Source organism: Aulonocara sp. 'chitande type north' Nkhata Bay, linkage group LG11 (assembly GCF_057382095.1).
Source record: "Aulonocara sp. 'chitande type north' Nkhata Bay isolate Kocher_YH1m ecotype deep benthic linkage group LG11, A_spYH_male_GT1.1, whole genome shotgun sequence".
Classification (NCBI taxonomy): Eukaryota; Metazoa; Chordata; class Actinopteri; order Cichliformes; family Cichlidae; genus Aulonocara; species Aulonocara sp. 'chitande type north' Nkhata Bay.
This window is the reverse complement of record NC_141354.1, coordinates 8,797,761-8,825,081: the sequence shown is the minus strand read 5'-3', so window position 1 is coordinate 8,825,081 and position 27,321 is coordinate 8,797,761. Positions and strand designations below refer to the sequence as shown.

At 38.8% G+C, this 27,321-nt stretch overlaps 1 protein-coding gene across 3 annotated transcripts in view; it reads left to right on the top strand.

Annotated features, from left to right (window-relative positions):
• vps13b (vacuolar protein sorting 13 homolog B) overlaps positions 1-27,321 on the top strand; it is a 301,321-nt gene that overhangs the window by 33,219 nt on the left and 240,781 nt on the right. For all 3 annotated transcript variants that reach the window (XM_086310380.1, XM_086310381.1, XM_086310379.1), the window contains 10 exons: positions 168-342; positions 4,953-5,212; positions 8,891-8,986; positions 10,394-10,516; positions 11,000-11,137; positions 12,751-12,838; positions 14,748-14,933; positions 16,844-17,013; positions 18,010-18,204; positions 21,375-21,496. In XM_086310380.1, coding sequence (XP_086166506.1) covers positions 168-342; positions 4,953-5,212; positions 8,891-8,986; positions 10,394-10,516; positions 11,000-11,137; positions 12,751-12,838; positions 14,748-14,933; positions 16,844-17,013; positions 18,010-18,204; positions 21,375-21,496 — 1,553 coding nt within the window. The remainder of the gene's footprint in view (positions 1-167; positions 343-4,952; positions 5,213-8,890; positions 8,987-10,393; positions 10,517-10,999; positions 11,138-12,750; positions 12,839-14,747; positions 14,934-16,843; positions 17,014-18,009; positions 18,205-21,374; positions 21,497-27,321) is intronic.

Here is a 27,321-nt window from a genome sequence, read left to right as displayed (position 1 = left end):
CTTAGTTGGACAAAAGCTCTTCTACACTAAGATTTGTTTAGAACAAATATTTTAAAAGTACTGGAATTCTAAGAGAAGATGATAGATGCGTTCTGTATTTTTCATATAAATCTGTGCATTAATTGGATCAAATATCAAAATCTAATTTATAGCTAACTATTTTTCAGATCCATACCATGGTGGAGAGCCTGAAGTTGTCCATTACCGATCAGCAGCTACCCATGTTTATACGAATCTTGGAGCTAATCATTGCTCTTTACTATGGGGAAATCGGAGGACACAAAGAGGATGAGGGTGAAGAAGGCACTGGGCATGCAAGGGATTCTGGAGCAAGTTCACCTGGTGAGTGAGATTTCTTATGGAAAGCAACAGTAATTCTCTAACACTTTGATTGGTTTGTTAATGTTTTATGTTTAAAACAAGTTTTAAGACAGTCCACAAAAGTCCACAAAAATTCAGTATCATAATAGTAATTAATTATAATTCCGTATCATAATTGAATTTCAATTTTAGACTTAATCACTAACAACAGCTAAAGCATACGTATGTTTTGCTCTATGAACATTTCAGTGGCTAAGTATGCTTCTTATCACCATAGCATGTTTGAATCAAGTGACATACAAAGCAAAATAAATCAAATTTTGCATGGTCTTACTTCATGGTCATCCCATGACTCTGCATGTTGCCTTATTCCGATCAGGGGCTCTGTCTTTTTTATATGTTGCTGTTATTCCTAAATGGGACATTTAACATCGCTTTGACCATGGTGTGCACTCCTCCTGCTTTTTCCACAAACAAAATCTGGAGCGTATAACTCGATACAGACCATTGTCATCAGGCCTGATCACCTCCATGTGGTTGGAAGCAGGAGAAAGCAGGATAAGGAGAAGAAACTAGGTTGAATCAAACACAGGTCTACCTCTATCTTTCTAATTGGAGCACATGGTAAATCACACTGCTTATGTCCAGCTGTGAAGCAAAACGCATAGGTGCAGTTGTTTAAAGGCAGACACTGAGTTGTACAAAATTGAACACTCACAAAACTGCACTCATTGACATATATTTATACAGTATACTTTAAAAAAAAAAAAAAGACATCCCTTTTCCCCTGAACACCCATCTCTTAAAATGCTCATGTATGAAGTGTCATGTCCTTCTGGGCTAAATCAGCCTCTCTAGCACCAGGAGCAAATTATGGTGGAATAGAAGTAGTGGGCAAAGGGGAGCGTAGACAGCCCCACACACGGCCCTTTCCTCGCTCGCTCTAACTCCCTGCCTCTTGGCGTGGAACTTTCGTTGCCAGTTGGCGCAGCTTCCAGTTCAGTGTCCAATGCCAGATGTAAGAGTCGGTGTCATGCTACTGCTATGCGGAGCCTCTGAGAATGAATTAGTATCCCATCACAAAAATATACAAGAGGGGACCAGCTCTTGGAACCTGAGCACCCCCAGATCTTGTTATGCTGGAAGTAATCGTCAGAGTGAAGAAGCTGGAGGGGGCAGGGGGGCAATTGTGTGTATATGCACTGTAATAAGTAGGTGTGTGTGTTGAGAGGGCTCCAAACATATTCATAAACATGATTTTAAATGTGTGCATTTCAGATTTATGAAATAAAGCTGATTTTTTTCCCTCCTGGAAAAAAAATAAGAACAATAAAGCTAAAATGATTTATTCTTTTTAATGACAAAATATAATTTTCCAAACCAGGACAGACAGCCATACATTGAGTCGGAGCACTACACTTGTAGAGACTGAATTGGCTTTCATGCATATTTATTGTTCATGGGTTATAGTTTGTAGGAAACAGTCATTGTTACATGATTGCTGGAATATGATACCAACATTGTGCATAGTACTTCATAACATTCATTGATTTCCCATAGGCTACTTGAGTCTTGCTGCATATTCTGGTTCCACTGGCCTGTATGTGCGTTTCATTTATTTACTCTTGCTTTGAGTTGGCTTTTGTAACTGATACTGTTGCACTGATTGAATTTTCCTAGTGTTTCTTTGTTTGTTTGTTTTTTTTTTATAAAATATGGTTTATTTGTGTGAGGGTGTATATATGTGGTCAAAAGATTGAGTTGAGAGTAAGGAATAAATTCTGTATCTACTGTGTAATGTATTAATAAGTCATGACTTAAGTGGTCTGTTTTTAAAAAAAATTTCAAAGGGAATATTAATTTTTCCCACATGTGAAGGTGTTTTTCTTTTTGCCAATTATTGAAGTGGAAAAAGCCTTGTAATGTGTTTATGTGCCCATGATTCACTGTGGCCGCATGTTGTTTGTTTGAATCGTTTCCTTTTAGGTAAGAGCCAATGTCTCATTAATGAATAGGCTTGTTAGGTGAAGATTGTGCGATATTTGTGTGTCACTAACCAAAACAACCCTTCGGTTAGGATTACATGGCTAGTTTTCTTACTGTCTGAAATTCAGTGAAGTCTGAGAAAAACACTAAAGAATTAAGTGGTTGGAAACATAGATGACTAACATGCTTGGATGGACCAGCTGGTCACAGCAGTGAAAGTTGTATGGTTTCAAGAAGTATGTGAAGAATTATGAACTGAGGACTGTGGCTGCTGAAGTGTGGCAGGGTGTGTGCATCTCTGTGTAACATACATGAGCCCTTATACTTGTTACTTTTCTCCAATATCATATGTGCATGTGGATGGGACTTGGTGTTTAGTGTTTGCTTTGTAGGAGGGCTTAGCCTCCATGTCCCTTGAAGTGTGCTGAATGGAAAGGACCTTCACACAGGAATCAACCAGAAACCACAGGCTGTGTCAGTGTTACTAACCTCAAGTAGCTCCCTAGTGATAATACATTGGTATGACAGGACATTGTTTCTTTTTTTGTAGTGTTACTGTGAACATGGGATGACCATTGAATTGAGTGGTTTAGTGGTTTCTGCTATTAGAGTTAAAATTGCTTTTACGGTAGTATGATGTTAATGTCATGCTGGTAGCAAAAATGCTGTAAGTAAGTTCAGTCATGAAAAAAAAAAACGTCGTTATGAATGCATTGCACTATGGTATGTGTTTTTTGCATCAGTGGTTATCTGTTAAGCTTAGATTGAGTCTTAACATGTATGCATGTCTACACAAACACCTGCACTATCAGTAGATAGGAGTAGCCTTCACTGAACGGTCAGGTAACAGTCCACCTCTCCCTCTATAAACATGGAGGGACATCTACTGGCCTGTGAGAGCACTGCCTCTTTTTACTACTTCCCACTCACTTTCTGTGTCACTGTCTCTTACACCGAATCCTTTCCTAGCTTAGGCCTACCCTGCTGCTTGAAGACTCTGGACTAAGAGAAACCGTACATGACGCTGACTGTCATGCAGTTCTTCTGAGCTCTACTTAAGGATATATGGACAGATGTTCATAGAGTGCTGCAATACATACATTGTTAGTTGGCAGACACTGATTGTACTCCCAGAGCAGGGATACTTCACACCTGTGTGGTCATAGTGCTCAACGCCAAGGCAGCATACATTCTGGCCAGACTACATCATCGTTTGGGAATTTTTCACTCACTTCTAAGGCTTAATACTTCAAAGTGTCCTTAAGCTGCTCTGTTTTGATCACTTGATTGGTGATTGTGCTTTTATTTTGATTGCCTTGTAATTCAAATGTAGACTTCGTCAGGCTGTGATGTGAAGTGAAAGAGCATAACTTGTTAAACTGACACCTCAAAGGCTTCCTTGAGTAAAAACAAAAAAAAAAGGAATGAGCGATGGAATCAGACAGGGAGATTGGGATGGAAAGACAGATAAAAAAGCCATAACATGGGATTTCCAGCTGCCAATTCACAAAGTGAAAGATTTAATTAAAATATGTCATAATTTTCACCGCCTTACCCTCTGGGATTCCTAAGTTGTGACCTCACGGACAATATTGTTTTCTCGTAGAGGACGTGAGGCCACAAGGAATGGAATTACACATTCTTATGTATTGACATCAGCTTCCTCTATCCCAATGTGTATGGAAACATACATGATGGGACCAGTTCAGGGGTCAGGATCAGGAATGGATGGGTGCATGGTGGTTTTTTGACTGCTCAAATGGTAATTGGAGAAAAAGTGAAGACTTTTGGTTGTTTTTGTAAACCTACCCCGACAACTTGCCACTCTGTGGATTTTCTACAAAGTAGCCAGTGCTTTAGTCAGCTCCACCCCATCTTCCCAAACTTATAGTTAACACTATTGCTAAGTTTTACCTACGCTCCTAGCCAAGCAGTGTTTATGCTAGTGGCTCATAGTTACCTGGACTCCTGCATGGCCTCCATTTTAGTAGTTGGCTTCTTACCAAACATGTGATTTGACCACACGCATAACTGAAATTGGCCTGTGCTGTTGGGTCCAGCACAGACTGCCTTGACCACTGGGTCCAGTCAAAGCCCTCCTCTGTCAGGATGCTGGCTGACAGCCTTTGCCCTCTGGCCTCTGCTGGAATGAACTTCCTCTTGCTCTGTGGAATTCATGCAGCAATGAGTTCATGTAACCCACAAATACTTACACACCTGCCTGCTGGAGCATTGGCAGAAACTACTGTGAAACTTCCTTGTTCTCTGCTGTTTTTGTGTGTTCTGTTGACAGCTGAAACAACTTGCTAGAATTAAAATGCCCCGAAGGAAAGGGTAAATTAATTTAGTGTGCCGCCCTGCATACAGACACTTCCATTATCTGCAAGTTTCCCCTCTCTTTAACCAGGTTGTATTCAGAAACTGCCACTTTAAATGCATTTACCTGTTGGGGTAAAAGTGTGCTAGAAAGGAATTATGTCACTGTTTTGTTTTGTTTGTTTGTTTTGTGTGTGTGTGTGTGTGTGTGTGTAGGGGGGGGGTTGCTGATATATAGATTTTTCTCTTTTACTGCAGCTAATTCAGCAGCAGTAAAATCCTAAGTTTATGTTTAAATGATATCTAATTAAGACTTTTATCTCCTTCAGGAATGGATGTAGATACGGAAAGGCGACCTAGCCAAGACCTCTACATACAGCCTGGTAATCCTGATGAAGCAAACCAAGGTTGGGTGTCCTGGGCTTGGTCCTTCGTTCCAGCCATTGTAAGCACAGAGGAAGAAGGAGAGGATGGTCTCTACCAGCAGCGAGAGACGGGAAGCATCCCCAACAGCTCCCAACTCCACACACCCAAAGACCCCATTGTTTCCATAGGCTTCTACTGCACCAAAGCTTCTGTTACCTTCAAGGTAAATAAGATGTTTGATAAAATAAAATAAAATAAACACATCACCATCTTAACTTAAATACAAAATTATGTTTCGATATAAAATAAATGTCCATTTCCACAGCAGTGGATTGAGCATTCATTGGACTTGTGTTAAGCCTGTGACGCTGCTGCTGTTTGTAATATAGCAAGAGTTCATTTATCATTTAGAACAAAGGATTTAACTAAATACTAGCAAATTCTGGAAGTAACCGTCAAGCTGAATGTTTTGGAATGGCCTTCAGTCCTCCCAACAAAATATCAATCAAAATAATACAGAACTGGAAGCATTTGAAACAAGAATAAGAGAAAATCCCATAAACAAGAAATGAAAGACTCCTCACAACTACAAAAAGTATTTACAAGCTAGGATATTTTCCTAGAGGAGGTTTTACTAAGTACTGACCATGAAGGGTCATGGACTATATGTAACCCATTGGCTTCTGTAGTCTCAATTTTAAAGCCTCAGTTTAAGCTGTTTTGGCTCTTTTGGAGCCAAAGTAACCATATTTCGATGTTGGATTCATAAATTGTATGGGTGCAATGCACAGACCCGGATACTGGCTAGTTAGCGCTGAGTATAGTCAAGTAAAATACTAGAATTTCACTTGGCAGAAATGAAACACAAACTCCTTTATGATCCGTGCCACACAGGAACCTATATATTTTTCCAGATAAATGCTCCAAACTGCACCAACATCGCGAGCAGGGTCGAGAGGTTTATTTTAGTCACTCGAAATATTGAAGGTGAGGCCTATCAGACAGCTGCCTGTGGCTACAGCTGCCTGTGGCACACCTGTCAATAAAGCAACCACAATCCTTACTTTCAGCCTTATCAGTATCTGCATCTCTGTTTTTTCCCCCCCTACATCACAGTTGTTACAAAGAGAGAAAATATGCACCGAGCTCAAAACCATACCCTCCTTACCCTTGAATAATCCTTTTACTTCTGTTAACTTATTTTAACATTGAAAGCTTTCACTGGGGGGGACTTGCTTTTCGTACATTTCGGATATGAGGTAATTTTTTTTTTACCACTCTGCCAGTGTAAAAGAACCAATCTGTCAAGAATCTGTTATGATTTCTACATTTAGGATGCCTTTAAATTAGAATTTTTTTGTCTTCAGTGCATTATTGTCACTCTCACTGGCCACCACACAGTTGCATATTTTAATTTAATGGTCAGTTTCATCTTAAGTCTCAAAAACTGCTTGATCCTCAGGAAGCCCTAATCCTCTTTGTGTTTCTGTGTGCGGTATAGGGGAGGGCAGTATAACCGCTAACTAGCGTCTCGGGTCACATTAATGTTTTAAACATTATACATGGTATGATGACTATTCAGAAATGGACCCCAAGCTTTAATCCTGCCTGCTCACTCAGAATAGTTGGAATTCATCTGTGTTTCCTGTCAGATTCAGGCACTTTAGATCACATTACTGGTCTTGTGTGTGTGTGTGTGTGTGTGTGTGTGTGTGTGTGTGTGTGTGTGTGTGTGTGTGTGTGTGCGCGTGTGCGCGTGCATGCGTTTGTGTGCGAGAGCGTATATTACTTGACGGTGTGTGATCAGTAAAGGGGAGGTTTGTCTCAGGCCAAACAGACTTTGGTGTTTTTCTAATAATGTTTAAATTGTTCCTGTATTGTTTGAGTTCTTTTAATCAATTAATTGCCTCTCGTCTGCAATAATTGCACACAGCTGAAAGGATGGTTTTTAAAGCGTTCTTGTCTCTTTCCTACAAGGAAGTATTTAGTATGAAGGAATTTTCATGTCTTTGAACAGCCACTGCTTCAACCTGAGTTTGACATGAATGTGAAATCAGAGAGGTATTTTTAGATTGCTGACGCATTACTCCTCAGATCTCTTTGATTAGAAACATTGGCAGTGTAATTTAATGACTTTTACTCACATAATGCATAGTTTAGCACTGACCATTTGTTCCCCTCTTTTACTTTTGCATACTTGCCAAACTCTCATTACATGCCAGACCTCGTGCCATTTTTCATTTGAAGAAACATTGTTTCTTTAGATTGTTTCTCTTAATTATAGAGCCAATAGTCGAATTCAGTTGCTTCCACAGTTGGTTTTAAAACCAAACCAGTGATCGATCCATGTTACAAGGACAGTGTTTACTGTTTTTAGATTTTAAAGATACCTCATAGAGAATAATTTGATTGCATTCTACTCTAAATTATAATAAATGGGACTTTATAGGAAAGATATTGGCAGCCGCAGCTTTGTGTATTTGTGCTACTAACCCGTCTTCTGTCAGCTGTGTCATTTCAGACTTGGGTACAGTCAGAAATGCCCCAACAGACTAGATTGAGAACTTCTATATTCTTATTGGATGTACATTCATAAGGTTTGTCTGCTAATTTGCAGTGATTTACTGTCAGTGCCACTGTACGCTGATCTGGGCAGACAGATCTTGCCATTACTCACTGGGACTCTCAGGTTGGAGTCAGGTGGCCCCTGCACGTGATTAAACCATCAAAATTGAAAAAAGGGGAAGGGAATGAGGGCGAGAGAGTCTGCTCCATCAGTATGGATAATAGGGCACAGCTGCTTTTCCCTCTACACCTGCTTCCTGTTGAATGGGTTAGGGTCTGCACATTCTGCACTACACCCACTGTTTTGAAAGTAGCCAACCTCAGAAGCATTGCGTTGAACCCTTCTCACCCTGGCCGACTAGTCTTGACCAGGTGCTCTCTCTGTCTGCTGGCTGTCATGCAATTCTTCTCAGCTCTACTTAAAGATATATGGAGATATGTTCATGAGCTTGTGTGGTGCAATACATATATTCTTAGCTGGCAGACATTGATTGTATTCACAGAGCGGGGATATTTCACACCTGTGTGATCATAGTGCTCAACTCCAAAACAGCATACATACTGGCCAGGCTACATCACTGTTTGAATTATTAAGCCAAAGAAGTGAGTGAGAAATTCCCCAGTGGCCCTTAAGCCTGGTCTGTTTTGACCAGGTGCTCAGTTTCTCTCTTCCTCTCTACTTTCACTATTACTCAACAACCAAAATTAATATTCTGCTGAACCATTCCCCTTTTATAGTCAGTTTACAAATACAATAAATTGCACATTTCATTTTCCCCTTGGTATGTGAATCGCTTTAGTCATAGTTTTATAGTCATCCCACTAAGGCCAGAGTCTCCTCCAAAAGCAAGGAGGGGATGTCCTGTGGGTTGATGAATGTTCTTGGAATCCAAACAGTACTACAGCTAGCATCTAGTCTCTAATCTAAGAAAATCTTGTTTGGATGCCGTTGTTGGTGGTTTTAACCATTATTTTTCTCTAGTTCTTCACAAAACCTTTGCTTATTTTTCAAATCATGCATTTGTTTTAACTGTCGGTGAAACCGTTAATGTCCTCGGCTAACATTTTGAATAAACTTTCTCTCATCTAATTTTATTATTTCAAGTTTATTGCTGCAGTTCTTTTTTGATCCTGCCAAATCACGGCAGGTGAACTATTTAAGACATCAGTATTCATCATCCAATACTTTCATTTTTTGGGGACACCAAGTATATTACTGTTTAATTAAAAAAAAAAAAAAAGAAGATGGAAAAAAATTAATTATTATTCTTTTCTTGTACTTTTCATGTTTATGTATAAATTATATTTAGTCTTTTTATTTTTATTTTTCTCTTAGTTGACAGAGACCCAGTCAGAGAGTAGCTACTATAGTCCTCAAAAGGTCAAATCCAAGGAAGTCCTGTGTCTAGAGCAAGAGGGAATCACGATTGAGGTAAGTTTATAGTTTCCCCTATCATTTGTGATGTAGTGCATTGTTGTGGGGCTGAACGGAGATAGATATGAATTTTACTATACTCAGTTACACTAAACTGTTACAATTTTTAGCTAATCAGTTATCTCCATATTGTAATTTTTAATTGATGTTGTCATTGTAGAAATGAGAGAAAAGAAAGTAAATGCTATGCATTTATTCTTAAGGAAAATGTGACGTTTTTATCCTGATGTAGATTTCAGCCCCCACCATGAATTGTTCCACAACAGTGGCATTTACTATTATCCACTCTGAACTTTGTTATCTATCACGGCATGGGAAGATCAGTAAAGATACTATTTAGTTACTTACTCATTAGTCACAGTTTGGCTGAAGTTCCTGTTAAATCTCTCCATGAGTACATGAACGAAGCCTTGTCAACTCACTAATCTTTAGCTTCTTGTACACACACCGGAGTCTGAATCAAGCTCACATCTGATCATTTACCCATTTTCCCTCATAGAGAATAGTTTTAAACCCTTTTCTCTGATTACCTGGTTGGAGTAAGAAAGGGGTTTTGTGCCCCTGAGATTTCTACCAGGTGTGAAAAACAGAGTTTTCCAGTTCCAATTTTTATAATTTATGCCTAGTCTCAACAAGAGAAGTCGAGCAGCTTGAACTAGAACTAAATATGAGTGTTGAAAGGAAAGGGGGCGTCTGGCAAAAAAGGGGAAACTAGGCCTTATAATAATTGTATGGGGAAACATAAAATGTTTTATTAGATTCTCTGTTTAGCTATCTGCTGGGTAAAGCAAAGACACAGAGAGAAAAGAGGGAAAACCACACCTTTGTGGTTGTAGTAGCTGCTGGACTGCTACTGCACTGAAATATGCATCACTCTCAGTCGAAAAGAGAAGCTGCCTTGCTTTTTTTTTTTTTTTTTTAAATCATGACAAAATGAGCCCGCAACCTCAATATAACCACAAACCAGTATAGCATGACAAGTCTTGGTATCCACTATTTTGTCAACACTACATTATACATTTAAAATCTATAATAATTTAGTAGTTAAGTTGGTCAAAGAACATCTGTGAATTATTGAAGTCTTCTGTTGTTTATTCCCATTGGTGTCAGTGGATTGTTTTAAGGCCCATAGATGCCTGGTGTTCTCTTGGCAGAGACTTCTGCAGATTAACAAATAAATTCCCTCATCATTTAGTAAAGTTATTATTGTTGATTATAATCAATTATTCTATTAAAAGACAAAGACACACACACACACACACACACACACACACACACACACACACACACACACACACACACACACACACACACACACACACACACACACACAATATGCACACTGTGTCCACTGTGTTCTTGGTGTTAAATCTGAGCTGAGTCTTTCTTTGGGTTTTATTTCAGGTGCTCATGATGGGGGAGCCCTTCTTTGATTGCCAAATCGGTTTTGTGGGATGTCGGGCACTTTGCCTGAAAAGCATCATGGGTGTACGAGATTTTGAGGAAAACATGAACCGCCGTGAAGAGGTGAACAAAGTATTTGTAAAAGATCACATTAAAATTAACTGAGAGTTAAAATTCTAGGAACTTTGAGAAATATTAAAATAATTTAAAAAGCCCCAAACACTCAAGCAATGTCCCAGCAGCCTCCAGTGTCAGGAAGAGGTTAAAATCTTGTGATGAACTTTACTAAAAAACAAATTCAAGGTCCCCTTTAAAAAAAATATAGAACGGAATATAATATAATATGTTATAATATATATATTAACAAAATTAGCATTTTTGCTATATTAAATCAATAATGGGGTCAACTGAGCTTTTTCCCTTTTTTATGAATATGAAATAAATTATCAGATTTTGCTTTTTAGGTGTTTGATGAGTATATAAACATTTTATTTTAAAAGATCTTTCTGAATTTTGTTTGTTGTATGGATTGTATTGTTTCTTCAGCCTGAAACGTGTCCTCTTTGCTATTCACATTTGTCTTTGAATTTGTCATTTTGTGTACAGGATGCAGTGTTCTTCAGCTGTGGGGACAGTCTCAGTAGTAAAGGAATGACGTATCTCACCAACTCTCTTTTTGACTATCGGAGCCCAGAGAACAATGGAGTCAGGGCTGAGTTTATCTTGGATGCTGCTAATCACAAGGTCACAATAACCAGAAGTCTGTGCTATTTTACCCAAAAATATTAGCCCCCCCCCCAACAGAAAAAAAAACAAAGTGGAAATTACTGCCTTTTTCTGGGATAGATGGACAAAATGCAGTAATTGATCTATTAAAAAATAGTAATACTAATTTAGTGTAGTAGAGGAATCTTTTGGTTGTCTAAGTAGTGCTGCTGAAGCCATCATTCTGATAGCTCTCAGCTCACTTCATCAGCCTTTGCAGCTCAAGTGTTGACTCTACTTTGAAATATTCATGACCCTCGATGATGCAATTGTTTGGAAATCCAGCCATCCATCTCTTCATGCATAAAGCCTACAACTCAGAGGTTTCAATGTTTATTCATTAGTGGTTTTGAAACCAGCATGGCTTTGATCCATAAGAATGCAAGAGCTATTAGGGACCTCCTAATAAATATTACTCATTAACCTGCCAGTCTGATAAGGCTAGTCTGAAATCTCTGTTTAGAGAAACTGTGGGCAAGTTTGGGGTGGGGTGTTAAATGTGTAAAGGGGGCCTGTGTAATTCTTTCTCTCAATTTCCTGCTTGCTCACTCATTCTGACTGTTTATCAGTGGTTTAGTGTGGTGTAGAAATATAAAAATACTGTGGAAGACAAGGTCAGTTGTTCTTGACCTGCAGACTAATGATGATGAGCCGTGACCGATACACTAACTCCCAGGTAGTTAAAATGAGATAAATTGGATGTTTTTATCCTATATCTCATTTTCATTTGTAAATAATGACCTAAAATAAATAGCATGGCTATGTAAGAATGCTTTAGTAGTTAGCTTTGTCACTCAGGTGATGCCTTGATGTGACCAGCTGGGATTTTTCTCAGTGGGGTGTATATGTCTTTATGTGTCCACTATGTTCTTCTTTGCATGGACTGTAGGCCCTGTGTGGTCAAAAAAACAAAACTGATGAGGTCTTCCTCTAATTTTTTTAATAGTTTTTTTTAAAACATTAAATCAATTGTTGTGTAACTTAGTTACAAACTCATTGTTATTATGAATAACTCATTATGTTCTGCAGACTTTTTGCTTACGGGTTCATTGTGTGCTATTAATAGCTTGTACAATAAATTATGAATAACATTTCACAATTTTCATAATGACCACATCAACCGTAATCACAGTCATACAGCTTTGATTTGTTAGGAAAAAGTCTTATCATCAAGTAGATAAGATATATATTTCCTTTGGCATATATCCAGCTGAATGAGGAAACTTTCAATTTCTTTTATCAGTAGCCTTTTACTCAATAAATAATAGACTTGGTATCTGGTCAATTCCTTATTTAAGCGTCGTTATTATGACTGAACGTACTGCTTTTTGCACGAAAAAATCAGTCAAAGAAACCAGACTAAGTTAGCACTTTTTAATACAGGTAATATTACGGACTTCCCTAAAACAAACAAATAAACAAAAGACCCTCTAAATATCCAGCTAAGTGGATCAGTGCTTAGTAACTCTTTATCTCTAATTTGACCCCCACCACCATATCTCCCTTGACCCCAGTCATTGCCACTCTTTAAGGCTATCTGCTTGTTTGCTCCCTTACTGCGATATTTACCCAGCTCTACTTTTGTTTGACAGGAGACCTATACAGAGATAGCGGGCATGCACCGTTTCGGTGCTTTCTACATGGATTATCTCTACACAATGGAGGACAGCAGTGGCAAAGGTATTGTTCTAGTTCATTCTCTCTTGCAGAGCTTGTTTGGTCACCTTGCCACCTCTTCTCTCTTTTTCTTTTTATCTGTCATGTTCCCATTTTCTCTGCCTGGTTCACCCTTTCTTTCTTTCGCTCTTTCGCTCTTTCCATCTCTTTTCGTCTCTTTTCGTCTCTCCTCCCTGTCAAACAAGCCCCATGGAGACTTGAAGAAAGAGCTTGTCTTGTTTCAGTCACAGCCACCTGGTCCTTGACCCTTTCTGTCCTCACTCTCACCCTAAACTTACCTGGAGGGCAACTGTCAGAAGTGTTTAGTCTGTGTTGACACATATTTGAGTTTCTCTCTCCCTGGTGCTTGTTGAAACACTGTTTTCCCTCTGTCTCTTTACCTGTAAGCTCTTGAGAAAGTGAATAGACCTCTCTTGCCTAATTAGATGTCACTCTTCCTGGCAGAAGCCTTAAGACAGACAGCGTTCCTCATTCTTTAGTTGCAACTTTAAGTGTTGTTTTTCCAAGTTAGGAATTTCTGACAATCACATTGAGAGATAAATAATGCTTCCTTCAGTCCAAAATGCTAACTTCTTAATTAAAATGTGAAAAAATATAATAGCTCAGTTTTATTGGCCGTGATTGATATGCAAATGCTATTAGGTTATCATGCTTTATAAAGTAGAAATGACTGGCTTTGGTTAAACAAACTCAATAACTCAAAAGGTATTTATTTATTCATATGGAGTATGTCACCTGTGTTGTTCTACGTACCTCCCTCTTTTTTGTGTTTCATTTTAGCTTTTCATGACTTGGCTATTGTTTCCTCAGCTGCTGTCATCTACAGATAATAATCTAAATTAAAAAAAACATTGATACTGTCATTCTGAGCTGTCAAAGTCATTTCTGACGGCAGGATAAGTGTCAGTCTCTTTGGGATGGCTGTGGTTACCCTTGCCAGTTGGAATGCTTCTTTTCTGTTAGTGTTTCTGTTCTTCACGGATACGGACCAGATCCAGTGTCAACTAAACAAATTAGTCTGCATTGCCACAGGTCTAACATAAACTCTGAGTCAACTGAAATAGTAACCGACCCAGGTCACTCTTACCATTGACTTCACATTAGAGTCACGCTGCAGATTAAAAACATTTTTTTATAATCTTTGGAAATTGAGACACTTTTAAATAGTCTAAATCCTCCTAATTTCAGCCGCCTCGTCATTCCAATGAGCGTTCTAACTGCAGCCATATGGTCGATATTAGGCTTAATCCATTGCAACCAAATCTCACAGAAGGGAAGGGGAAGTGGCATTGCCTGTTGCTCTTTTTAAATTTCCAAAATTTAGTGGAAGTTACACCCTCATTGCTTTGAAATAAAAAAAAAAAAAGAGTTACATTCGCATTGTTGACTCTGAGCTGTACTAATGTTCAGCACAGTGGTGGAATGTAAATGGAATAAAGCCAGTTGTGACCCTTTGTCCTTTTCCTCCCTCACTGCCATTCATCCACCCCCTTCCTTTATTTTTAATTTCTGCCTTTTTATTGCGAGAGAGTTGAGTCTTTTAAGTGGACCTCTGGAACAGGGGCCTGCGATGAATGAAGGGACAGCTGTTGGAGGGAAGTGGACATTTGGAATATTCATCATTTCTGTGGGTCACAGCTATGTGAGCTGCCTCCTGCTGCTGCATTACACTACATCTATCTTTTTTGGGTTTATGCCAGATGACAATAGTCTATATTTATACTTCATTAAGAAATGAGATATGGGAAAATGTTTCTGGCTAAATATTAATGTAAAACAAACAGACCTTATATGTATGAAAGCTGAAAATATGTTTTAATTTTGTTGACTGAGACAAGAGTCCTTAAGTTTATAAGTACATACATTATATATTTTAATCAGGTTATGTATATATGTGTATTTCCACTTGTAGGCTCTCAGGATTTCTCTGGGATGAGCATGGAAGAGATAGTGCCTGCAGTTCAAGAGACCTCCATCAAGAGGCTGGTGGTAGGACCTTTAGACATCAGGTTGCATAGCAGCGCCATCCATCGCATTCTCAAGATGGTCACCTGTGCCATGGACCACGAGTATGAACCCTACTGCAAAGCGCAGCGAGGTCAGAGATCAAAATTATACAAATATATAACTAAAAAATATACCTTCTCTGGTCTGGTATTTTACTCACATCTCTTGTCATACTTTTCAGTGACCAGAAACTGTAACAGTTTTCACTTTATAATATTCTCATCGCATTGTTATTTCCTTGCACAACCCATTCTTCAACACACAGCTGTACATGAAAGTAGTGACCTTTTGAACCACATAAGGGAGGTTAAGCCAAACACCTTTTGTTAGTGATCATCCCTGCACAGCTATTGATGAGCTCATCCCTGGGATGTTGTGAAAGAACATGGAATGTGTGTCTGTATGTAATATCTGTAGCAATAACTCTTTTGCAAAAGATTTTTGTGAAATGATAACATCCGTAGGTTTCGGTTGTTTCAGCATCTGTGATAGATAATAGACGATGGTGTAATTACTGTAGCAGTTTTTGTCTGAAGCGGAGTAGGTCAGCGTGTTCCTTCCTGTTTCTATAAGTGTTTGTACTCTCAAGGGTCAGTATAGTTGGAGCCTCTGGGGGGGGGGGGGCGGATTGAGAGTAGATAAGAGGAAGTCAAGGTTGCTATTACAGAAGGATTTATAGCAACCATTCATCATTTTGATACGATAAATTATAATTTAGCTATGCAGAACCTAACAGTTTAAACAGTTTGGTACCTTAAATAAAAGCTCTTTCTCTGTGTTTCTCTGTCAGAAACATTAGATCTAGTATGTATTATTGATTGGAGAAAGTTTGCATCTATAGCATCTTATCCTGTCCTTTTTCTCTGTTCTCCTTTTTATATTCATTGCCAAGAACTAAAAAAAAAAAGCTTTCCTTCCCAAACTAGCTATGGATGCTGAATTGGCTTCATGTTGCCCTGTTGAGAAGATAAACTACATTTAGTTTGCTCATTTGGATAAAAGTTCTTTACATGGTCTAAAAACAATAAATGAACAATAAAAGTAACAGGACTTTGAGAACTAGAGCTAGAACAGGATATTTCTAAACAACAATATACTTATGTTATGTTATGTTTTCTTTTCCCATTATTTTTAGCATCCATAGTCATGTTTCTGTGTATCATGGGAGTTCCATCTGTGTTGTAAATTAAATTTTCACTGTGGGTATTGACTTGAGCCCTGGCATATGAATTGATTGGACATAGCAGTACTAGATCAAGCTGAATGTTGTAGCTTTAGGACAAAGATCAAAGCAGCTTTGAGATCAAATTCCGAGCCCACCTTGTAGTTGGAAATGTAGCCCAACAGAACCTCCACAGAGCTGACACTGACCCATACGTGGGACCAGACCCAAGGCCATAGGGTTCAGGTTTGGTCTGCCTTTGACCCTGGTGTAGTGGATCACTGTGCTGGTCAGTCCTTACTGTGAGTATGGATCTTAGTAGCCTCTGGTTCACGTTGACTTATTTCGCTTTTTTTCTTGGCTCTTTGGGTATTTCTTTGGTTATTGACAGAATGAGTGGTTTTATGAAATAGTTCAAAAAGAATGCTACTGGGAAACAGCCATTGTAATGAATAGCACATGTAGATGCCAGCACTTTTATAGTCCACGTCTCTTTTATTTAGTGTTTGAGTTGGTGGTTTTTGTTGGAAAAGACCTTTTCGTTGTTTTAATGCTATGAGAGGAGCACAGTGGCTGGAGAGGAACGGCACCCACTCAAAGAAATTGGTGTGCTTTACAGCTAACCCTTTCCACTGTAAAACGGTTTTGGTCTCGAATCCAAATATCTTTGGCTTATCCCACTCCCTTACTATTATTTCATGTAATGCATTACAGGTTGCATTCTTATGGTTAGAAAAACAGCTGTTTTAGTATTAATATTTAGAATGTTATCTCTACATTATATTAAGTTTTTTTTTTAAGCTAACATGTTTCTTGTTATTGTGGCATTATTTCTCCAGAAATGACTGAAGAGAACAGTGGTCCAGCTACTCCAGAAGAGATCTCACATTTGGAGGAATTCATCCCAACTCGACTCACTTGTCTCACTCTGTTCCAAGTCTCAGTCACTGTTTCAATGGCAGAGTTCAACCTCCTACATACACTAATGCCTGTCATCATGGGACACAAGGTAGTGCTAACAGTGAATTCAATTCACACCACACCAGATCAAGTCAGAAGACCTACGATGGCATATGCACAGCCCCACCTGATCATGTACAATCCTCACAGTCATTCCTTAGTTCGATAGCCCTCAGTTCACCTTGTCCAGCTGCATGACAGGGCAACCTGCTGTCATACCTCGTTCCTCTCCTTGAGAGAACAGAAGTTATAGACACAACACTTCCCTTTCAGTCAGTTCACTTGGTCGAACACATATAGTGTTGGACATAGATGCACACCCTGAAATGATGAAAAGGGCCAGTGATGTTGCCATTCCCCTGGTAGAATGTGCTTTCACACAGGGAAGCAAAGGGTATGGTGCTGTATACCAGGGAGATAGCTTCCATAAGATAATGTGAGAGCATCTGTTTAGCTCGATATCAAAAACCTGGTCACATGAATGCACATGCAGAATGTGGTAAATATAGGTACGTAGGATTGACTAACCTAGCCTGCTCAGCATACTATAGCTGGGTACAGAGCCATAAGTAGACATTGCTTTGATCATGGCATGGCTAGCTTGGGGACAAAATCTAAGAATAAGGGCGGGTGGCTTTTGACTGTCGTTTTCTCCAAACTAAGGAAAAGCTCTGTGAACTCTGATCGCTTCTGAGCTGGTAGAGGACTGGGCCAGTCCACCTGCAGCTGCACCACTTTAAGACAAAACACACAGGGACAGCCGCTGCATCATTCTAGGCTAATGACAAGTCTCCTTACTGAGAATCCAAGTTTGAAATTAAGAAAAGGTGGAAGGAGATGAACAGGAGTTGTTAAGTGTAAAGCTGATGTTACTGTTCTGAAAAGAAAACTGTAGTATTGAAATTAATGCAAAGTAGAAGTATTTTTGCTCGGGTGTTGGTGTTGTTTGGTTGGTTTTGACTTGGACAACAGTATGTTCAATATGTGTCATGTTTGTTGTCACTGACAATAATTGTTAAACCTTTCTATATTTTCAACTGTCCAGGTGGCACCATGTCTGGTCTCTGTGGCAGAATTTCAGCCAGTGCGCCCACTACCTTCAGTACAGTTCCAAGTGGAAAAGGTGAATTTTGAACACTCTGTGCCAATGTATGCCCCAGAGCTGGTAACCACTGTCAGCAGTCTCAGCCAGCCTTCTGACAACCTGCTACATCACTGCTATGCACACCTCTACCTCAAGGCAAGTATGAGAATATTCTGCACTCTATAGTATTCTTTCTCCTCACTCCCAAACCAGTAGTGGCACATGGGTGCCCCTCCCTGAGCCTGGTTCTGGAATTTTCTTCCTGTTAAAAGGGTGTTTTTCTTTCCTACTGTCACCAAGTGTTTCAACACAGGAGGTCATCTGATTGTTGTGATTTGGTGCTATATAAGGGAAATTGAATTTGATTCAGATTAAGATCATTCTTGTTGCCATTAAGGACACAGTTGATGCTAAGTTAAAGGCAATCAGGCTCATTAACAATATATGAAAACTAAGCAAATGTCAGTTGCTATCAACCCCCCCCCCCAAAAACTATAGTTGAATAAAACAGTTTTAAATTGCACACTTGTTCTCTTGTTTGTCTCATGATTTTAAATATGGAAACCAGTACTGTGCCAGGACTCATTTGGTTTGATTCTGTTGGTATTTTCATTTTATTTTATTATACATTTGTCTTTCTGTTTATTATGTTTCAGTTTGAACAAAACGATGCATCTACTATTTATTAGAGTATGATTTTTGTGCACAATAGCATGCTAATTGGTCAGTCACAGTTGTGATCTTATCTTCCCTTTGAAATGATCGGGCCAACCTCTTTAATGACCTTGATGACCCTTTTCACCTGGTCATAAAAATCTCAGCACTCAGTTTCCTGATGAGCACCAGTACATTTCTGGTCTGCTTCATCTGCCAACTAATAGGGTGCAAGAGACTTGTATTAAGCAGCTGTGACATTCCCCTGTTACTATAAAGGTTTTACAATTTTAGCTGCTAGTTTGAAGATGAAAATATAACATTCACTGTCACTGAAATTTAAAGTTGGTAGTACTATAATTTGAAGTTGGGACCAAAAGACAAAAGCTTCATTTTCTTAATCGTTTTAAACCACGGGACAAGATTATTTGTCAGCCAAGCTTTTATCATGTTGCCTAGCATCATAAGATGAGCAATAAACAACTGCATATAACATTCCAGAAAATAGTAGTTTTCTACCTAAGTGTGACTTCTTAACCTGTATACTAGAGTTATCCATGTCCAGTAATCTATGGCTAAAGTAAAATAAATTTAAACACTTTGTTTTAGGTTTGTTTTCAGGTTGTAACCTCTGATTTTTAGTTTACCTGAAGTCCTTAGTCTGTCATTGAGTACACATTTCCAAAAGAAAATAAAGAAAGGATTTTGCTAAAGAATCCAATCAACTTTTTAGGGAGTTTGGATAATAGATTGGGTGTAATTTGTCATCTTTTCATTCTGGCCTGGTATTGCTTCAGTGTGTTTTTAAGGCAGGATGTTTACTGTACGTCATGCTGGTAGTCCTTATCACAGGGTCACTGCAGGGTTAACAGTCATCTGGTCAGTGGCCAAGGATCATTGTGACCAATCAGCCAATCGTTGTCTGTAACCATTAAGGTTCTCAGTCTCCATCTGGGTTTTTGCACTGGGATCATGACAGGGTGGAGGTCATTCTAGCTACAATTCACCCAATTCAGGAAGTGATTTGAAAAGGGTATAAACTAAGGCTTATCTAAATCTGTGTTTTATTGACGCTGGCTGTCAGAGCTTAGGTATCTGTGTTGAGGGTAGTGTTAGCCATTGTCCTACTTTTACATGATTGCAGGCAAAAGCTTTAAGTCAGTCTGGTTGCTTAACAAGAGACCACAGAAGTTAATGGTCATGTTAAAGTTTGGTTTATTTGAATCGGGACTGAAACTGCTGAATAGCGATCAGAAATCTAGTTTCCAATAGAAAGCTGAGTGTTTTGTGTGGGCAATTGAATTTAAATGTGACTTTTTTATGTCTACATCTTTATCTAGTAATTGATATATTAGAGCCATAGGCCATTTGTCCTATTATAAATAAATTATTGTTTTCCAGCATTTTGTCTGCTGGCTTGTTGATCTACACAGAAAAATGATCTAGTACACCATTACAGCAGCTGGATGCTGGACAGCTAGGCCCAGCCATCATCTCTTACCTCCAATATTAAACAGGACTTTACCACCATGTGCTATCAACAGTATGTAAACACTGGGCTGGGAGTATATTATATGTGGCTTCCAGGAGCTTAGATAATGAGAATGAGATTGTGAGACCCACGCCTGCTATGACAAACAGCAGAGTTAGACAGTGGTTTATTTTTCTAAGTACTGTTGCTGTCTTTATCATTTTTTATCTTTTTTATAAAACATTACTTTGTACATTCATATATTTGTTACTGTAGCCAGATAAAAAGTGATAAAGACTCATTATTAACCCTATCCCCATTAACTGTGACAGGTCAAGTACAGGCTAAAAAGTTAAATTGGGTTTAATGCAAATTCAAGAGAGTAAACCTTTTTATAATTTTTATTTTGTAAAACCAGCTGTTGTTGTGAGAGGAGTACTGTGGCTGGTATACAGTTCCATATGGACAGATTATGTTCAGCGGGATAGTGCTGCAATGTCCAAGATTGTCTCAAAATTGTGTAGTAAGGGTCAAAGGAAATGAAAGTTGGGGTGTTAAATATGCTAAATACTGTATATTAAATGTGTTCTCATTAAAGAGTGTCTGGATTGTATTGGGGGCCATAAGTCCACCAAACTGGACATTTAAAAAAAAGAAATTCCAGCCAAGATAGTATATCTGGTGCTGGTAAAACTGTCATAACCTCCTCCTAGAGACACCCTCTGCCACCTACTTTAGAAGTACTTTTTCCATAATTTAATAATTATGAAATCATGCAGCATCTTATTTAAATCTTATAATTAGGGGACAAAAGACAAACCAAAACTTTCTCCATGCTGGAAAAATGTGGGCTATTTGGCTGACTGAATATAGATTTAATCAGTGCAAATTTTGTGGAGAAGCCTACTGTAACAAGGACTACCACACATGTGCTTTTGAGTACCTTGACACATTTTTATAGGTCTGTCTATGGAGACTTGTCGATGAAATAATGTCACAAATATTTAAGGTCAAAATGAAGGCCAAGGTTGACTGTGGGTTTGGTCTGCATGTTATGGGTCTGGTGTGTGCTGGTGTGATCCTATCACATGATCATCTTCTTTTTTTCTCCCAATGTATTTGTGAATTCCTCAGTGTTTTTTCAGCGTGTTAGTTCCCCTCTGTCTTCTCCCTTCATTTCTTTGCCTTTATGTCTTTGCAGGTGTTTGGGTTCCAGGCAGGGTTGACATGCCAGGATAAAGGATCTTTTTTACCTCTCATCCCCATCATCCCTTCGTTTAGTACTGCACTCTATGGAAAACTGATTCAGTTGCCTGCATTGTGGTGAGTTTTTAGCAGTTATATAACTGATTAAGTCTGCAAATTGCTAAAAGCCCAGTGTACATGCAGGGCATATTTCAAGTTATGATGAAAATAGAAATGTTATTGTTTCACCGGCCAGTGCCTGTAACAATTGTGTGAGGCACAAAAAAATTAACATAATAATGATAGCATCATTTCTGTATTGTGTGATCATGGAGGCAAAACATATAGGAAATGTTTACACACACACACATATATGGCTATATATATAAAGATGTGCAATCTCTTGTGGGCTGTGGATATGAGGGTATTTAAAGTGATGGATGAGGCAGTTTTTCAGCAGTCATGTGGGAAAACAGAACGACCGTCAGTGTGGAATAACTGCAACAGTTTCCTTACTTTGAAACACAAGAAGAAGAAAGACAGTGTTGTCTAGGGACATGAAAAAGTTGCTCCCCTTTTTTTTCTTTTTCTTTTTTTTTTTGTTGTTTACCAGACACATGACTCATTGGAGATGTCTCTTAGCGGGAGGAAGAGACTTCAGAAGTTAAAGAAAAGGGATGAAGGAAAAGGAGACAATGTTTAGAGTTTGAGGATGGAACAGTTGGACACATTTGGATTTGAGCGGTGAGAGTAGTAAAGATGGAAAGGAAGAGGAACTGTTGGTACAGCATTAAACACTCTATTTGGAGACTGTAGACAGAATTGGGGGAATAATTTACAGTTCTTAGTTTTTCTGTGTTTAAGGTAAATAAACAGTTTTTTAACTACAACTCTATTAATGCTATTAGTCATGAGGTTCAGTCATAAAGCTCCTCAGCTCTGCTGATAAAAAACAAAATCATTGCCTTGTTTAAAGGTAGTTACTATCTCCTAAATGGCTGAAAGGTATCCTTATGCAGTAGTACTTGACCTGTAGCACTCCTGCTGATGTTAGATGACTTCCTGGAAGTCCTGCTACTTCCTCATACATATTTAATTTTCATGAAGTTCAAACTTGCAAAAAGGACAATTATCAACTTGTGTCAAACTAACCCAAGCTTCAAGTTGAGCTGATGAGAGTTGAATCTCTGGCTGTAATCCAGAAACCAAACAGATTTTTTTTTTCTGTACACTGAAAATTTACAATTGTATAGCTGAAATAAAGATGAAGATGAGCACCAGAACAGTAGGCTTTTCCAGGTCATAAATGCAGCCAGGAGCATCCCTGTCACTTTTTCATCAATCATGTTGGACACCGTGAATTGATCCCCCAGGATTACTAACAGTGTTCTGAGGGCAAACCTTTGGTGCAGTTGACCTGAACTGTGGTACATGTCATCATATATGCTGTGGCAGTGCATTAAAAATCAGGGTTTTTTTTGCCTCACACAATTGTCAGTCACTATAAATATTTCCCGGTTTGGGCTTCCAGTGACATCGTGAATTTGAAGATACATAGTGCTTTGTATTTCATTTCTAATTTTGTTGCATATTGGTCATGCGTTTCAGATTATCAAATTTTAATTCTAGATTAAGATAACTTTAGTAAATACAAAATGCAGTTTTTAACTGATGATTTCTTAATTAAAATTAAGAGTCCTATCCAATATCACCTGGCCCTTTCCTTAGATATTAATAAAATATTCTGATTATGATTCAGTTTCACTTCCCACACTGAAGCCTAATTACTGCTAGGTTCGATGAATCAAGGAATCACTTAAATAGAACCTGTCTGGCAAAGTGAAGCAGGCGAAAGGCAGTACATCATGCTATGATCTAAAGAAACAAAGTCATGACCTGATTCTAACCACAATTCTAAAACCAAGCCTTAACCCACACAAGCTCGCATGGGTTAGAGTAGAGTCAGGTTAAAGTCCCCACCAAGATATACTGTTCATGCAACACTTGTCTACGCAAATTAATTGTTTATAGTAGGAAATCTGTGCAAGAACACAAGCTTAGAAGCCGATTTACCCCAATTAGTTGAGATCTAAACCTGTCGGAGCTGCAGATGGTTTTGACTTTTACTAACCTCGTTTCCAGGCACTTCAGTATATCTGCTACCAAACAGCTTTCACTTTTTTTTTCTCTTTTTTTTTTTAACAGTTGTCTATTTTACTGTCACTCACTGTATTTTAGATGGGCTGGATTTGCTGCTTAGTGTTGTTAGTTTTGTCATTTCAGAGGTAATGTGACTTCTATTTGACCCTGTTCGTCTAAGCAAGAGGCAAGAAAGCCTGCCTCTTGACCTGTGTATTGCAAGTCAGAAACTAATAAACACAATGTGATAGTTTGCTCCTAGAAGAATGATGAAGAACAGGTTTGACAGAGTGCAGACAGTAGTTAGAAGAGATATATGCGAGTGGTTGTTTAACTGCTCACAGTTGGAATGTTTGAATAGTCAAAAAATGAATTAATGTTTCCATTTCTTTCTTTTTTTTCTGTCGCTTTCATAATGTTAAATACTCGTTTATGGGTCAGAATGAAAAGATAGAAATGGTCACTGACTGAGAGTTGGTCTTAATTTCATTTGACCTCTGGCCTCAGAGTGTTTAAACTCTTGCCCCATCTCAAATTAAAACTCATACAACTTGTAACGGCAAAGTTGTGTTATAGATTGTATGCATTCATGGAAACCTGAAAAGCTTGAGGTTTCCCTTTACAACAGAAAAAGCTGAGCCCAAGAGTGATACACTGGGTCAGTATGGCACCCAGAAGATGCACTCCACCAGGTGGTAGTGTTTAAATTAACTTCGCTGGTATTTGTTTTGGGAGGGCTTGTCGTAGCTGATGCAACTTTAACAATATCCCTTTCCAAGATGTTCTCGTCTCTGACCAGACACTGAGCAGAGCTATACATGCTGAAGTTTAAAATAACAGAAAGTGTGGAGCATTGTCTGTGAGTAGGAGACACACACACATACACACCCTCAAGGTGCCAGTAGGCAGCCAGCTCTTGCTTAAGTATGTATGACTGCCAGGTAATCATGGGAGATTTGAGGGACACTGAGTGTCTATGAAGACCACGCACGTCTGCTGATGAGCTGGCCGATGAGTGCATAGCTCAGATTTCCTTCAGTCTCACCACAAAGGCTCCCACTTCTCACAGTTGGTAACAAGGGGCTTTTACTGGGGAAATTACACTGCCTTGACATGTTCTCCCCGTCTGCCTTGGATTTCGTTGGGCATGGGGTTATATGTATGCAAGACCTCTGGGACTTTGTCTCTGCAGTTTTTAAATACAATGAAATTTTAGGAAAGTATAATTGCTCTGCAGCAGACTCTGACCTTGTAGTTTTCCATGCTGAAATCACCTAACATGAAGGCAGCCAAATGTCTTCTTGTTTTGTTGGTTGAAACGTCCAAGAAGTATCCAGGTGGTTGGTACAACCTTTCTTGTCAGCATTACTTAGGATGGGCACTCACTTGTGTTGTTTTAGCCTTGTACACTTGGCTTAATGCTATGGAGGAATTTTTGTTGTGTTAGTGTAGAAATGTTGGATTGAACTGAATAGGTTGAAAACTGCACAAAAAAACTGGTCTGTTGGTTTTCCTAACATTGACAAAGTGTGTTTAGACACCATTAATGAGTAATATATAACTACTTGTGAATGCTGTCTTATTGGTAAACATTAAGCTTAGGTCTACTTGATCACTGTCACTTGATTTCAGGCTGAGGTGTAGAGCTAAATTCTTACAGTAGGTGCTGGCTGAAACACTGAGATAATGTCTTTAAAGATGGCACCACAAACTTTACCCACCTGAAGAGAATACAAATAGAAAGCTTTTGCATATATAGCATGTGTCACTCATTAAGGTTGATCTCCTACCATATACATTGGTCCACTTCATATGATTAAATCAGCTGTTTCTTCCGGTCCACTTTAAGAAATTAAAATCTCTGCTGCATCGTCATAGTTAATACTAATACTTTGTAATACTTTGCCCTTGACACATAATTATAATTATAGACACTACAACTAATATCAATAAAAGGTAAACTAACTCAAAATTAAGAAATAAGCGCTAATTAGAAAATGCAAACTGTAATAAGGGTTAGGTGTTGTGTTTTCAGCACAGCTGAACATAGCTGAGAAGAAGAGCATCCAAAGGTCAAGTCACATTTGTTTTTTCTAAACTTTTTTGTTAAACTTTGCAATCTATCAAACTCATGCAAAGAACTGTGGAACACGTCTCTCTTCTTAATATGGTAAATGGTAAATAGACTGGTATATAGCGCTTTTCTACTCAATCTGAGCACTCAAAGTGCTTTACACAACTTGTACTTTCACTCAATCACACCCATTCGCACAAGCACTTTTTTCTACACTGTTTCTAAGTGCTTTCTATCTAAAGTTCATGCTCATGAATATACACTAGCATGAACTAATCAAATTAAAATCATTAGATTTCCAAAAGCCAAAAACCCTCTAAAATGCACTTTTAGTCCTGGTAAATTAAGGAGCAGCCGAGAGGCGTCGGGTTGTTCAGTGAAAGCCAATATATTGGCCCCCAACTTCACAAGGACTCTGCAGCATGTCTCAATTGGTTTGGCTGTTAAAGCTGTTATTCAAGATAGAAAAAGAGTGGGAGGAGGAAGGGAATGTTAGAAGTGCCACCTGCATCGATCTCTCCAAAACCTAACCTAACTCAGACACATGAGCACACATACACACACACACTTGAGCTCACACCATATAATATTGCTTATGCAGGGCCACCTGACTGCAGCAACATATGGAGACAGGCCAAGGCCGGGGCCCACCAACCAACCAAGCAACAAACCAGCAGCAGCTTAGTGTGGTTCGTCGCATTGCAGGCCATAATTCAAGCCCATGCCAGCTTTTATGTGGCATTTTTAGCAGCCCCTGTTACTCGTTCAGCTATTTCTTAGGGGATAATTTCCTAAAGTATGTGACATTACAGGTGCATGTTATATAGCCACAGAAAGCTGAGTTACTTTGCAAACGGTTCAGAATAGAAAAGAATGTTGGTTTTCCCTTGATATCTAATTATTGGTCCAAGTCTATTACACTGTCAATAGTTAGTTCAGCTTTTAACACTACCAGTAGGGTTTTTATGTGAAGTTGAGAAGTACATACTACTATGTCTGGACCAGTAGTCTAGACTCTAGATTAGCTCATGTTGTGATTTATGAAGGCTGCTTGAGGCATCTGAGGCATGAGGCTTCTGGTGTGATTGTAATGCCTCATTACTCCTGTTCATAGTTAGTCATAGCAAGCTGCTCCTGGTCTGTGTCTCCAAGCACAGCCAAGAACAGGAGGACAAATGCTTTCTGTGTCCTTGAGTAGAGATCCAACTCAAATTTAGCAAATATACATGAACAGCATTTACTGCTGAGAACATTGACTGTGGCTGTTATATTTGTCCAACAGCCATTTTGGCAGACAATATCATTAAGAAGTTGAACTGGTTAATCATTTTGGCTAAAGAAGACTGATTTGGGAGTTGCTGCTGGTTGGGGAAAAACACATTTGCGTGCTCTGAGTATACATTTTAATTACAAATTATAATGATTTTTGTATGATGTCATACATGCAGCTACTGCATCAACCATTGTGTTGTTCCACTAACCTTTGAGAAGCGTTGATTTCCTAATCAAGGAATCACTAAAAGGGCCTCAGTTAAGACCTTGCTCATCAAGGTTTTTGTGTGGGCAGGGTTAATGTTATAGTGAGCTGTCACTGTATGGTGTAGGATAATTGAATGACCTCAAATCAGCATGTGGTTCCTGTGGTCATGCTCAGCTTTGAGTTGTAGTTCGGAGGCCACGGGAGCAGTGGGGAATTCATTTGGCTCAACAAGGCAACACATGCTCCCTGTTCTTGCAGAAACATGGAAAT